Source organism: Chlorocebus sabaeus, chromosome 11, assembly GCF_047675955.1.
Source record: "Chlorocebus sabaeus isolate Y175 chromosome 11, mChlSab1.0.hap1, whole genome shotgun sequence".
Classification (NCBI taxonomy): domain Eukaryota; kingdom Metazoa; phylum Chordata; class Mammalia; order Primates; family Cercopithecidae; genus Chlorocebus; species Chlorocebus sabaeus.
In genome coordinates this window covers 15317004-15331254 of record NC_132914.1, presented here as the reverse complement: position 1 = coordinate 15331254, position 14251 = coordinate 15317004, and the positions used below count along the sequence as shown (strand labels likewise).

Below are 14251 nucleotides of genomic sequence, written 5' to 3'. Positions count from 1 at the left end.
AAACAAGGAACGAGGAGTGGAGGCTTCAGCTGAACAATCGAAGGACGGTGGTTTTCAAAAGGCAAAGGGGGACCATGTGTGGAAGGCCTTGGATGGAAATGCTGCCAACAGTCCTTCTCTACTTGGAGCACAGAGTGCCCGAGGTTTCCTAAATATGAAAGATGACCTCTCTGGCGACTCTGTCTAGTGTTTGTGACTGTAGTCCTTTTCCCACCCTTCTCAAAGAGGGGCTTCCCGTATATGTGGTACCAAGAGCCTGAGAGGACCTCTGCTCTGCAGAGTCTTTGATGCAGCGCAAAGGCCATCTCAAATGCTGTCTTCTTCTTTTTTTTTTTTTTTTGAGACAGAGTCTCGCTCTGTCCCCCAGGCTGGAGTGCAGTGGCGCATCTCGGCTCACTGCAAGCTCCGCCTCCCGGGTGCACGTCATTTTCCTGCCTCAGCCTCCCAAGTAGCTGGGACTACAGGCGCCCGCCACCACGCCTGGCTAATTTTTGTATTTTTAGTAGAGACGGGGTTTCACCGTGTTAGCCAGGATGATCTCGATCTCCTGACCTCGTGATCCGCCCACCTCGGCCTCCCAAAGTGCTGGGATTACAGGCGTGAGCCACCGTACCCGGCAAATGCTGTCTTCTTGAAGCTTTTTAAGATTTCATTCCCACTGGATTAGAGCTCCAGCTCTCTCCTCTACCACCTGTTAGTGCCTTGACGGCCACCCTATTTTGTTAATCTTTATATACCCCAGATGTCTGGCATAGTGCTTTGCTCCCAGCTGTTACTTATTACATGCTAATTAGGTTTAATAGAATTCTAATGTTCCAGTTCTATTAGAAACAAATTCTAAGTATGAGGTATATTTCCATGTAATGCAGTGTGATGGTAGCAGCCTTGACCAAACTGAAGAGTCTTCCTCTGATTTTTAACTCTGTTGGACAGTTCCTAAGAGTTACAGATTCAGCCTTTGATGTCTCATGTATGATATAAAGGCTGTTAAATAATCACGGATTGATTTTTAATAAAATGAGACATGAAATCTATCTGGAAAGCATGGTGATAAGCGTATGGGGACCTGGTCTCTCTCGTTTTTAATAAAGCAGCTGATCTCTTGTGTTGTTCACGCGGCTGCTGAAACTCCTTCCTCTGGAATTACACAGTTTGAATGAGTCAACTCAGCATGACAAACACTTGTTTTGCTACCTTGTGCCTGGCACTGAGGATAGGAAGAAACGTAGGGAGTTGGTTCCTGACTACATTCTTCAAAGGCAACTCCTTTTAGTTACATTAATATATTGAGACAAGCGGCTCACGCCTGTAATTCCAGCACTTTGGGAGGCGGAGGTGGGCGGATCACGAGGTCAGGAGATCGAGACTATCCTGGCTAACACGGTTAAACCCCGTCTCTACTAAAAAATACAAAAAAATTAGCCAGGCATGGTGGCGGGCGCCTGTAGTCCCAGCTACTCAGGAGGCTGAGGTGGGAGAATGGCATGAACCTGGGAGGTGGAGCTTGCAGTGAGCCGAGACCTCGCCACTGCACTCCAGCCTGGGTGACCGAGCGAGACTCCATCTCAAAAAACAATTTTTTTTTCTTCTTCTTTTTTTTTTTTTTTTTTTTTGAGATGCAGTCTCACCTGTTACCCAGGCTGAGTGCAGTGGCACAATCTCGGCTCACTGCAACCTCCACCTCCCAGGTTCAAGCGATCCTGTAGGTTCAGCCTCTTGAGTAGCTGGGATTACAGGCATGCACTACCACTCCCAGCTAATTTTTGTATTTTTAGTAGAGACAGGGTTTCACCATGTTGGCCAGGCTGGTCCTGACTCCTGACCTCAGGCAATCTGTCTGCCTCAGCCTCCCAAAGTGCTGGGATTACAGGCATGAGCCACCGTGCCCGGCCCACTCTCAAAAATTTCTAATGATGTATCAAATAGTAATTATTTGTAATTTAAAATTGACCACAAAATACCAAAGACGATGATAACCAGCCATTATCTACCATTTACAATGTGCCAGACTCTGTTCAAAGCATTTGACATACGTTGAGTTATTTAATCCACAATACCATGAGGTGTGTATCATGATAATCTTCATATTATTTATATGAAAACTTGGGAAGTTAGGTAACTAGCTGAAAGTCACGAAGCTTGTGAGTAGGAGCCAGGATTGGAAAGGAGGCTGTCTAGCCCCAGAGTTTGCATGAGCATGCCCCGCTACCACAGACAAATGGATTCATCACTGTGGGAAACACTAAAGGAGCCCAATATGGTCTCTGACTCAGGGAGTCCAAACAGGAGAGCGTAGGAGGTAGCACATGACAGGTGCTGAATGATGTGTTATTGCCATCATGCAAAAATATTCTGGGGAAGATGGGTGCGCACATGTCTTTCTGATCTCAACATGTAGAAGAGGTGTTGAAGAGGTAAAGGTGAGCAAAATCTCAGCCAACTTAGCAGGAAACTTACTGACTTTACACACTGCAGGAACTGAAACTAAACCTGACTCATCCATGAGGTTGACACTAGTGGGGTGTCTGTTGAGAATTCAGAAGCATAGAGAAGTTGGAATCCTGCTTTTAGTAAGATATAGCTTAGAAGTAGTGGAGTCAAGCTTTAAACTCAGAGCTCAAAGCCTGAATTCTTTAATGTTACACTGCATTGCTCTGCCACACAGAAGTGTAGGGTCCCAGGCCCAGGGATCAGAGAAGGGCTTCAACCTGAAGAGACTGCAAGAAGATTGTATTCCCTGGAGCTTCTGTGTGTGGCAGGATCAGGTGAGGCCCCCACTTCTCAAGGTGGAGGTTTCTCTCCCCCTGTACTGAATGTCAGAATCAAAAAGGCTAGTCTCCACACCCAAGAGAAAAAAAAAAAAAAAAAAGCCAGGGGCAGTGGCTCACTCCTGTAATCCTAGCACTTTGGGAGGCCGAGGTGGGCAGATCACCTGAGGTCAGGAGTTCAAAACCGGCCTGACCAACATGGTGAAACCCCATGTCTACTAAAAATACAAAATTAGCTGGTTGTGGTGGCACACGCCTGTAATCCTAGCTACTTGGGAGGCTAAGGCAGTAGAATTGCTTAAACCTCTGTAACAAAAGTTGCAGTGAGCTGAGATCACACTACTGCACTCCAGCCTGGGTGACAGAGCGAGACTCTATCTAAAAAAAAGAAACCAGAAGAAAAATTTTAATACTTCTGGCTCAGTTACCTTCCTGTATATTTCCATCTGTCTTGTCTATGGTTATGTAGTAGACACTCTCAGCAGTGACACTCAAGTCAGGATTAATGTTCCTCTGTTTAAGGATTTTCCCATCTAGACAATATTGACATTTTGGGTTGGATCATTCTTCACTGTGGCAAGCTCTTCTGTACCTTGTGGGATCTTCAGCAGCATCTGTGGCCTCTACCCACTAGCTACCAGTGGCACCTTCTCCCTCACTCAGTGTGACAACCAAAAATGTCTCCAGAAATGCTCCCTAAAGGGAAAAATCATGCCAGTTGAGAACCACTGCCTTATCTTGAAACAGACTGAAAAATTTGGGGGATCTGGGACTCTGGGTGGAGCTAGGCAGGGTGCAGTGATGGAAGACTTTGGATAAAAAGTATGAATTTTTTGTTTCTTTACCTGAGTGAACATTGTAAGTGAAGAGTCCACAAGTTATTTGTTTCCAATAAATAAAACTGTTTTCATATAACTCTTATTTATTTTTTTTTTTTGAGATGGAACCTTGCTCTGTTGCCCAGGCTGGAGTGCAGTGTCATGACCTCTGCTCACTGCAACCTCTGCCTCCTGGGTTCAAGCAATTCTTGTGCCTCAACCACCCAAGTGCTGAGGTTATAGGCATATGCCACCATGCCTGGTTTTTTGTATTTTTAGTAGAGACAAGGTTTTGCCATGTTGCCAAGGCTGGTCTTGAACTTCTGATCTCAAGCAATCCACCAGCCTCGGCTTCCCATACTGCTGGGATTACAGGTGTGAGTCACCGTGCTGGCCTTCATATAACTTATTTTAAGAGCATGAGGCCAGGACAGAGGATCCCTTTCTTGTCACCTACACACTTGTCTAGCTTTATTGCTGTTCTTGCTCTTGTATTTAGAAGTAGTAGAAGGTAACTAAATGGATCAAAGCAAAGGTATGTGATAGCATAAACTATATGTAAATAATAGTTTAATGTGATGATTCAATTTAATATATATACACAGGTAATTGGAAGAAAAAATTCTCATGAGGTAAAGTTTATTAAATTCCAGTACCACAAAATAAAAAATTTCAAAGGATCATAATGTTGTGTACTTCACCAGCAATAAAACTATTCTCAGATTATTAGTTTCAGTTCTGAAAACTACTAGATAAAGAATATCTAAAGTTTCAAAGTGTAGGAGCCAAATTCCCATTCTTGGAATCCAGCATGGCCTCCAATTCTAAAGTCCCGACATCAGTGAAAAGCATCAGGTAAAAACCAGAACGAGGACTGTAGGTAAACATTCAGTCCAGAGGGTGCAGGGACTTCCTCTTTGTTCTAAACTTACAGCAAATTATAGGAAAAATATGCAGAAAGAAAACCTCATAGTAACACAGCTGGGCTCCAGAACAAGGTTAAATGTCTCTTCTACCAGAAATTGAACAGATAACAAAGTGATAAAATATGGATCTACTGGCCCTTGGCTTGAAGCCAGCAGAGGCAGCCACCTGCTGATGGGTGAGAGCGTCAATGCTTTGAGTGAGCTGAGTCAAGGCTGGGAGCCAGAAGTAACCTCGATGCTTTTAACTGCTTGTAGAAAGGAGGCCACAAAATAGTGTTGGTGATGTGAGTCCTAGCCTATAGATTTATAAGAAACGGTAAGCTTGGGAGTGGGGAGGTGGTGGCAACCAAAAGCCAAATCATTCACATGCTGGTTTAGTTATTTACAAATATCGCTGCAATATTCCATAGGATGGAAGACCCAAAAAGGCACTGTAAGACCTGGTTCCTAGGACTCAGATGGAGGCATTTGCAGGGAAAGAGGGAGGGAGAGAAGGAGAGAGACAGGCGGGGGGAAGAAAAATGCCTACACACCAAAGTTCCAAAATCCACAAAGAAATTGAAAGATAGTTAACAAAATCAACAATGTGAGTATACTCCAGATTAATTTTCAGAATGGTTTAACAAAGGCCTTAAATTTGCATAGGGTGCTTTAAGTTATAATTGAAAGAAAACTTGGAGAATTTGTTAAACAAGGAGTAAGAAGTAAAAAGATGGATTTTTTAAAAGAGCTTGTTAGAAATGTAAAAGAAAATTATAGAAGTTAAAATTTTAAACATCTCAATATATAGACAAACCCTGGACTAGATACAATCAGATAAAAAATTCTGAATCGGATATTAGTATTGAGGGATTTATACGATACACAGCCCAAAGAGATAAAGGTTAAAACTTATGAAAAAACTGTTATTAGACATAGCAATTAGATTGAGAAACTCTCATATAGACCTATTAGGAGTTTCAGAAAAAGAGACTAGAGGCAATTGCAGATATGCAATAATTGACAAGGTAATTGCTGAGAATTTATCAAAATGGAAAAAACAGGCCCAGTACAATGGCTCACTCCTATAATCCCAGTACTTTGGGAGGCTGAGGTGGATGGATCACCTGAGGTCAGGAGTTCAAGATCAGCCTGGCCAACATGGCAAAACCCCATCTCTACTAAAAATACAAAAATTAGTCAGGCATGGTGGCAAACGCCTGTAGTCCCAGCTACTCGGGAGGCTGAGGCAGGAGAATTGCTTGAACTTGGGAGGCGGCGGTTACGGTGAGCCAAGATCACACGGCTGCCCTCCAGCCTGGGTGATGGAGCAAGACTCTGTCTCAAATATAACACAAAAAACAGAAAACACAAGTCCTTATTTGGAAGGCACAGCCTTTTAAATTGCTATAATGCAGCAGATGAGACTGCAGACAATTGACGATAAAGGGAACCATCTTAAAAGCTATTAGAAAGGGAAGACATTAACTACAAAGGAATCTCAGCTAGGAAGCACATTGCGGATCATCAGCAATAGTGTCAGAAGACATCAAGATATTATCTTAAAAGTATTGAGGAGAAATATCTAACTAGAATGCTATAACCGTTTAAATCATCCAGGAGGAGGGGCAAAATAATAATATGTTCAGATACATAAATTAAAACAGTTTACCACCCAAAGACTTCATTAAACTGTTGGAGGCTATACTTTACCAAGTATAATAGGAGGGAAAGTGTGGTATATAAGGAACAATCATTAATACAAGAAACAAAAAAAAAAATTAATACAATTTAATTGTAAAGGTTAAAAAGAAAATATTTTTTGTTTTTTTCCCGAGATGAAGTCTTGCTCTGTTGCCCAGGCTGTAATGCAATGGCATGATCTTGGCTCACTGCAACCTCCGCCTCCCAGGTTTAAACCATTCTCCTGCCTCAGCCTCTGGAGTAGCTGGGATTACAGGTGCATGCCTCCAGGTCTGGCTAATTTTTGTGTATATGTATTTTTAGTAGAGACGGGGTTTCACCATGTTGGCCAGGCTGTTCTCAAACTCCTGACCTCATGATCCGCACACCTCGGCCTCCCAAAGTGCTGGGATTACAGGTGTGAACCATTGTGCTCAGCCTAAGAAAATAATTTTTAAATAAAAAATTTTAATTAAAAAGGTAAAACTAAATCTTTGAGCAATAACATGATGGAGGATGTCAATGGGTAGTTAAAATGTGCTAAAATATGCTTTATGTTTGGAGGAAGAGAGAAATATAAAAGTCATTTAGACTTTCGTTATATCTTTTTAATGTTAAGAATAAAAATACATTCTATAGGTTTTAAATCAGCAGAACTGAAAAGAAAATAACAAAAGTATTATCTAAACAAAGAAAACATAAAAGAGGGGACGGGGACAAATGAAGGGATAATAAATGGAAAACAGAAAAGATTATAGAAATAAATCCAAGAGGCTGGGCGTGGTGGCTCACGCCTGTAATCCCAGTACTTTGGGGGGCTGAGGCGGGCGGATCACGAGGTCAGGAGATCAAGACCATCCTGGCTAACTAACACGGTGAAACGCCATCGCTACTAAAATTACAAAAAATTAGCCGGGCGTGGTGGCAGGCGCCCGTAGTCCCAGCTACTCCGGAGGCTGAGGCAGGAGAATGGCATGAACCCGGGAGGCGGAGCTTGCAGTGAGTCAAGATCGCACCACTGCTCTCCAGCCTGGGCGACAGAGTGAGACTCCGTCTCAAAAAAAAAAAAAAAAGAAAGAAAGAACTCCAAGAATATTAAAATCCCAGTAAATGTAAGTGGATTATTTTAATCAATTAGAAATATTAACTGTACACCATATGAAACATTTTTAATTTTTTTAAGTTTTAAAATAAAGAATTACAAATGCCCAATAATCTTATGAAGAATGGAAATTAAATGGAGGGACTGTTTAAAACCTATCAAATTGTTAAAAGTTGAAAAGTCTCACAATATGAAGTGTTGGTAAGGCTGTGGAAGAAGGAGAAGTCGAACATGTAGTAAGTAGGGATATAAATTGGTAGGATTACTGTGGAGAACAATTTGGAAATATCTAGTTACTTTATAGGTATATAGAATACTTACCCCAACTATTATTCACATGTGTATGTATGTGTGTGTGTGTGTGTGTGCATATCCTAGAAGAACACGCAAATGTGTGAAAGAAAAGACATATACAAAAACATTTGAAGTTGCATTATAATAGGAAGAAATAAAAAATTGGTTAAATGTCCATCATGGGAATGCATACATGAATATGGTCATACCATGGAATAGTATCAGCAGTTAAAAAGAATAAATTTAAGTAGCAGATAACATAGATATTTCTTCAAAAATCATATTGAGATAAATAAGAGTGATGAGTATGATCTTTTTTATAGTGTGCTGTGAACATGATAATTCTATGCATTATTTATGGTTAAATGTATATGTAGTAATTGCATAAAAACATGCATGGGAATAATCAGATTCAAGACTGAAGTTATTACCTCTTGGGAGAAAGGAAAAGAATTAGCATCAGGAAGTGCACACAGGGGCTTTGACTCTACTCTTTTGATTTTTTAAATATATGTGGCAAATGTGGCAAAATATAATAATTTAATAAAGTTGAGTGGTGAATACTTGGGTGTTTTCGACATTCTCTCCTTTTCTATATGTTGTAAATATTTCTCAATTTGAAACTGTGCATTTATTAAGGAAAAAAGATAGTAGGGAGAGTTTGTAATTAGGGACATCCTAGTTAGCCAAATGATTGAATAATTTACTGTGATGGAGAAATCCAAGAATAAAAATAGAAATGTGGTAATTTTCATGTATCATTTCAGGCACATGAATGACCACTACACAAACCTCTACCCGCAGCTGATCAGGAAACCTTCCATCATGGATGAAGTGCAGGATTTTATGGAGTACGTACAATAGCTTTTCTCTTTTCGTTGTTTTTTAATGCTGCAGGGACTGAATCTGTAATTTCAACCAGCAATTTTTTCTTTGCCAATTTCTTTTTAAATCTCTTTAGCAGGACTCTAGAGTTGTTCTTGTAGTAGGGGATAGCACTTTTTGGTAATGGCATGAAAACTGGTTGCGAACAACATGCTCTCTAATGTCAGCTCTTTCAAAGGTTGAGTATCGCATAATCAATTGCTGACACGGTTAGAGGAACATCACCAGTGTAAAGTATCAGTGTTAAGTCCCTGGATCTCTTCCTCATGGAGGCCCTTCTCCTTCTTGCAGGGATCCCCTCTCCTCACTCTTTAAGGTGTTTCCTTTTCATGAGCCTGCAACTAATCCTAACTGAGGTCTTCAATAATATCTAAAGTCATAATTCTTAACACCCTCTGAGAATATTTCCATTTTAATAGAGTTTTCTGAAGACTAAAATTTTAAATGTGTTTACACTTGTGGGATGACAGGAGATTAATTTGGGGACAGAAAGGCTCTTGGGTTGGCCCTCCAAATTGCACTCTAAGCAACCTCTTCATGAAATGCTCAAAGTCGTATAGAGCTTCAGTGAAAAACCACTGGGCTAGATATCATGAAGCAAGGACATTATTCTAAGACTGATCTAGTGATCGCCTGAACGAGTCAGAAATAGTTTTCAGTATACAAAGTTATATCAAATCATCCCATGAAAATTCAGAGAACTGGAAGAATGAAAGGACCATTAAAAAATGACATTTTTGCTACCATGTTGGGACAGAGGCATTGAGGCAGTTCCTAATAACAACTGAAACGGAATGAATCATAAGCTATGCAAATGATCTGAAAGAAATACAAACCGATATCAAGCACCTTGCCCTTAGATTTTGTCCGGTTGTTTAACTTTACTACTTCTACAACTAAAAGTAAGGTTAATCAACGTGTCTTTATTGACTTAGTGAAACATTGTGGTTTTACACAAAATGCATTTGGATAGTCTCTCCTCGACATGTTTAGGTCTCGTATCACAGGTAGGTCAGCATCACACGTATGCTTTTGTTCTAGACACAGCACAGAAGAAGCTGTGAAAGAAGAATCAAAACCCTAGGGAGAAATTAAAAATCAGTTAGAATTTTCCCTGAAATTCTTTGAGTGACTGGAGTGTTACCAGATCTAGAATTGAAATCACATTAGCATAAGTGTCTGAGTATATAATCTCTCAATGCTGGTTTGATTTACCTTTGAATGAGTAACTATTGCGACTGTAGTGCAAATCTAATTTCTCTTCCAGGAAGCAAGATAAGTGGACCCGGAAAAATATCAAAGCATACAAGGATGACTCATTTTGGAGACATACAGGCTATGTAATGGCACAAATAGATGGTCTCTACGTAGGAGCAAAGAGGAGGGCTATCTTAGAAGGGACAAAGGTAGGATTTTAAACAAGCTTCTCAGAATTTACACAGTATGGTAAGGATATTGAATGTTATCTTTAAAATAACATTCCAGTTTAGAAGCAGATCAAAGTAGAACTACAGTATAAATTCCTTAACAGACAAGAACCGTCATAGCTGTCATATTGTAGCACCTAATTTACAAAATTACAAGCCCAAAACACAAGTAAACCAACTTGTTTCTGTGTGTGTTCAATCTCCCATAATACTGGGCTCAGGATTAGGTTAAAAAGCGTGGTGTGAATGTACTGGGTTTTTAACTAATCTGATAAAACTAGTGTTTTAGACTGCATGCTCATTAAGACAAGATGTTTAAGTATATAAGTTCTATGTTTCCCACACTCCACAACATTCATGTAAACACATATCCACACAAACACATATGCATTATAATTCTGGGGGAAAGCTTTACTGACTGACTCACTGAGGCTTCCAATGTACCATTTGATATACTTCCAAAAATTGTGGATATTTTGTTTCCTGGGATAATATATGTATAAATGAAATAAGTATATTATATAACCTTTTGTCTATTTTGCCAGTATATGTGTATATAATATGTATATTATGTAACATATTACATTTATTATGTTTTGTCTATTTTGCCAGTATATATACACAAAATATGTATATTATATAACTGTCTTTTTGCCTATTTTGATCCGTGTGTGTATATATATATAAAATTAAGTGCACAGCTTTCCTTTGAACTTTTTGTCTATTTTGTCCAATGTATATATTGTATATATTTATATATGTATACATACACATATTGTGTATGTATTGTATATATGTATACATTGTATATATGTATATATGTATACATACACACATATATACATACATATATACACACATATATACATGTACATGTCTGTGTCTGTGTGTATATGTATGTATATATGTGTGTATATACACATATATGTTGATACATGTCTAAATAATGTCCAGTGAAAGCAGTGAGTTACAGAAAAATGCATACAGTAAGACTCTAACCTTTTTTTTTGAGTCAGAGTCTTGCTCTGTCACCCAAGCTGGAGTGCGGTGGCACCATCTTGGCTCACTGCAACCTCTGCCTCCTGGGTTCAGGTGATTCTCCTGCCTCATCCTCCCAAGTAGCTGGGACTACAGGCGTGAGCCACCACGTCCAACTAATTTTTGTATTTTTGGTCGAGATGAGGTCTCACCATGTTGGCCAGGCTAGTCTTGAACTCCTGACCTCAAATGATCTACCCGCCTCAGCCTCCCAAAGTGCTGGGATTACAGGTATGAGCCATTGCACCCAGCCCATACAATATGACTCTTTGTGCAAATTCAAAAAAAGGTAGAGTTTTAAAAATATATCTTAAAAAAAAAATATATATATATATAGGTGATAAATATATTATATGTAGGTGATAAATAATACAACGGCAGGTAATGAGCTATACAAAATTTAGCATAGCGGTGACCGCTGGCAGGAAAGGAGAGAGATGAGATTGGAGACTTCTAAGGCACTGCTGATGTTCCATTTTTTAAACTGTGAGTTGACTACATCGGTGTTTGTTTATTTTTCCTTAAATTGTATGTATACATCTTTATTCTTTCAGATGTGTAATATCATCTGTCCTTACGCTTCTAAGCAGCATTCCAACGTATGGATATATTATACAGTATAACAAAAGAAATGCAAATATCAATTACAGTGGGATACTGTTTTGCACCTATGAGATTGGAGATAAACTAAATGTTTAATATGTTATTGAGGATGGAAGAGTTTTATTTATTTATTTAGAGACAGAGTCTCGCTCTGTTGCCTAGGCGGGAGGGCAGTGGCTTGATCTCAGCTGCAACCTCCGCCTCCGGGGCTCAACCAATTCTCGTGCCTCAGCCTCTTGAGTATCTGGGACTACAAGCATGCACCACCCCGCCCGGCTAATTTTTGTATTTTTAATAGAGATGGGATTTCACCATGTTAGCCAGGCTGGTCTCAAACTCCTGACCTCAGGTGATTCATCGGACTCGGCCTCCCAAAATGCTGGGATTACAGTCGTGAGCCACTGCACCCGGCCAGAAGAGTATAATTTAAACAATTTGTATGAGAACAATTTGGCAATATCTATTAAAATCTAAATCACTTCTAGGAATTTATCCCACACATAGACTCAAACATAAGCAAAATGATGTGTCCAAGATTAATTATTGTGGCATTGTTTATAATAGCAAAAGACTAGAAGCCACTTGAAAATTCATCAAAGAAAAGACTAGTTAAAAATATTATAAAACATCCATACATTGGAATGCTGCTTAGAAGAGTGAAGACAGGCCAGGTGCGGTGGCTCACGCCTGTAATCCCAGCACTTTGGGAGGCCAAGGTGCGTGGATCACCTGAGGTCAGGAGTTCTAGACCAGCCCAGCCAACATGGTGAAACCCCGTCTCTACAAAAAACTACAAAAATTAGCTGGGCATGGTAGCGGGCACCTGTAATCCCAGTTACTTGGGAGGCCGAGGCAGGAGAATCGCTTGAACCCAGGAGGCGGAGGTTGCAGTGAGCTGAGATCGCGCCATTGCACTCCAGCCTGGGCAACAAGAGTGAAACTCTGTCTCAAAAATAAGGAAATAAATAAATAATAAAAATAAAAAGAAGAGTGAGGACAATTTTTACATCCAATATAAAAACATCCCCAAAACATGAAATGAAAGATATTATGGCAAAAAAAAAAAAAATCAAGGTGAACAACAGTGCATGTAACACACTACCATGTATGTTTTTAAAAATTGTATTTACAAGACATTTTCAAAACTCTGGATCCAAGATCACGGTGCCAATAGGGAAAAATAAAAAATCAAAAAACTGGCAGTATATGCAAAAAAACTAGCAAAATGATTAACTAGAAATGGTAGTACCTGAACAAATGGAGAACAGGAAAAGGAGGAGACCTTCTGCTATAAACATTATTATAATTTTTTAAATCTTGAATAATAAATGCGTAACTTATTCAAACAAACAAAACAGAGATGATGATATTTATATAAATAAAAATTAGATTGAGTTTTTGCTTTGGTTTTAGTTTTTCGGTTAAAATGTTATTTGTGTTTGTCTTCCCACCACCTCTACCCCCAAACCAATTTGTTGACGCCTAACCCGGACCTGCTGCAGCAGACTGAATCTTCCTGGAGCAGTGCTCTCCAGTTTCCACAAAGTTCATGTTCAAGTACAATCTGATAACTGCTTCAAAGTTAATGCTGGCCAGTCAGTTGGTCTGACGGTTAACACACAATCAAAACCAAAAGCTTCTTAGTTGAATGTTTTTGCTGTGTAGCAGTGGTTCTTATCTAAGAGTGGTTTCTCTCCACAGGACACTTGGCAATGTCTTGGAGACATTTTTGGTTGCCAAAACTGGGAAGTTGCCACTGATACCTGGTGGGTAGAGGCCAGGAATGATGCTAAACATCTCACAATGCACAACAACCGAAAAGAAAGTATTAACTGACTCAAAATGTCAATAGTGCCGAGCTTGAGAAGCACTGCTGTAGACTGCAAACAGAAAGCTCTACTTTACTCTCCAAGGAGCCACTCCCAAATTCTGTGGCTATCAAAACATGCCAAAACAGCTCTTCTAAACTATAAAGCCATAAAAATTATTTTATAAACTACAATAAAAATCTAGCATAAGAGACTCTTCGGAAATAAATAATTTTTTTTTTTTTTTTTTTTTTTTTTTTTTTGAGATAGAGTCTCACTCTGTCACCCAGCTGGAGTGCAGTGGCGTGATCTTGGCTCACTGCAAACTCCACCTCCTGGGTTCACATCGTTCTCCTGCCTCAGCCTCCCGAGTAGCTGGGATTACAGGCGCCTGCCACCATGCCCGGCTAATTTTTGTATTTTTAGTAGAGACGGGGTTTCACCATGTTAGCCAGGATGGTCTCGGTCTCCTGACCTCGTGATCCACCCACCTCGGCCTCCCAAAGTGCTGGGATTACACGTGTGAGCCACTGCGCACAGCCTGCAAGGGAATAATTTAATGGGACCCTAACGAGAGGAAAAACAGGAAAAGATGTCTGTCACAAATCGATGTTAAGTGCAGTCTTTGTCCTTTCCTAGCCAATGACCCTGTTCCAGATTCAGTTCCTGAATGCTGTTGGAGATTTATTGGATCTGATTCCCTCACTCTCTCCCACAAACAGCAGCAGCCTAAAGGTTTTTAAGAGATGGGACATGGGACATTGCTCCGCTCTTATTAAGGTAAGACATAGCAGCTCCTTTTGCCTTGTTCTGGTTCTTACAGACTTTATCTATATAGCGCCCAAGTATAGCAACATCTCATCACTCCTGGCTATAACAGTATATCAGCTCATGAGTTCTTCAGTGGTAGAAGTTAAGAA

The 14251-nt window shown here is 39.9% G+C and overlaps 1 protein-coding gene across 1 annotated transcript in view; it reads left to right on the top strand.

The window, feature by feature from the left end:
- The window catches only part of PLBD1 (phospholipase B domain containing 1), a 69249-nt gene that overhangs the window by 19102 nt on the left and 35896 nt on the right, over positions 1-14251 (top strand). The window contains exons 3-5 of the mRNA XM_007967737.3: positions 8338-8421; positions 9723-9861; positions 13971-14111. Coding sequence (XP_007965928.2) covers positions 8338-8421; positions 9723-9861; positions 13971-14111 — 364 coding nt within the window. The remainder of the gene's footprint in view (positions 1-8337; positions 8422-9722; positions 9862-13970; positions 14112-14251) is intronic.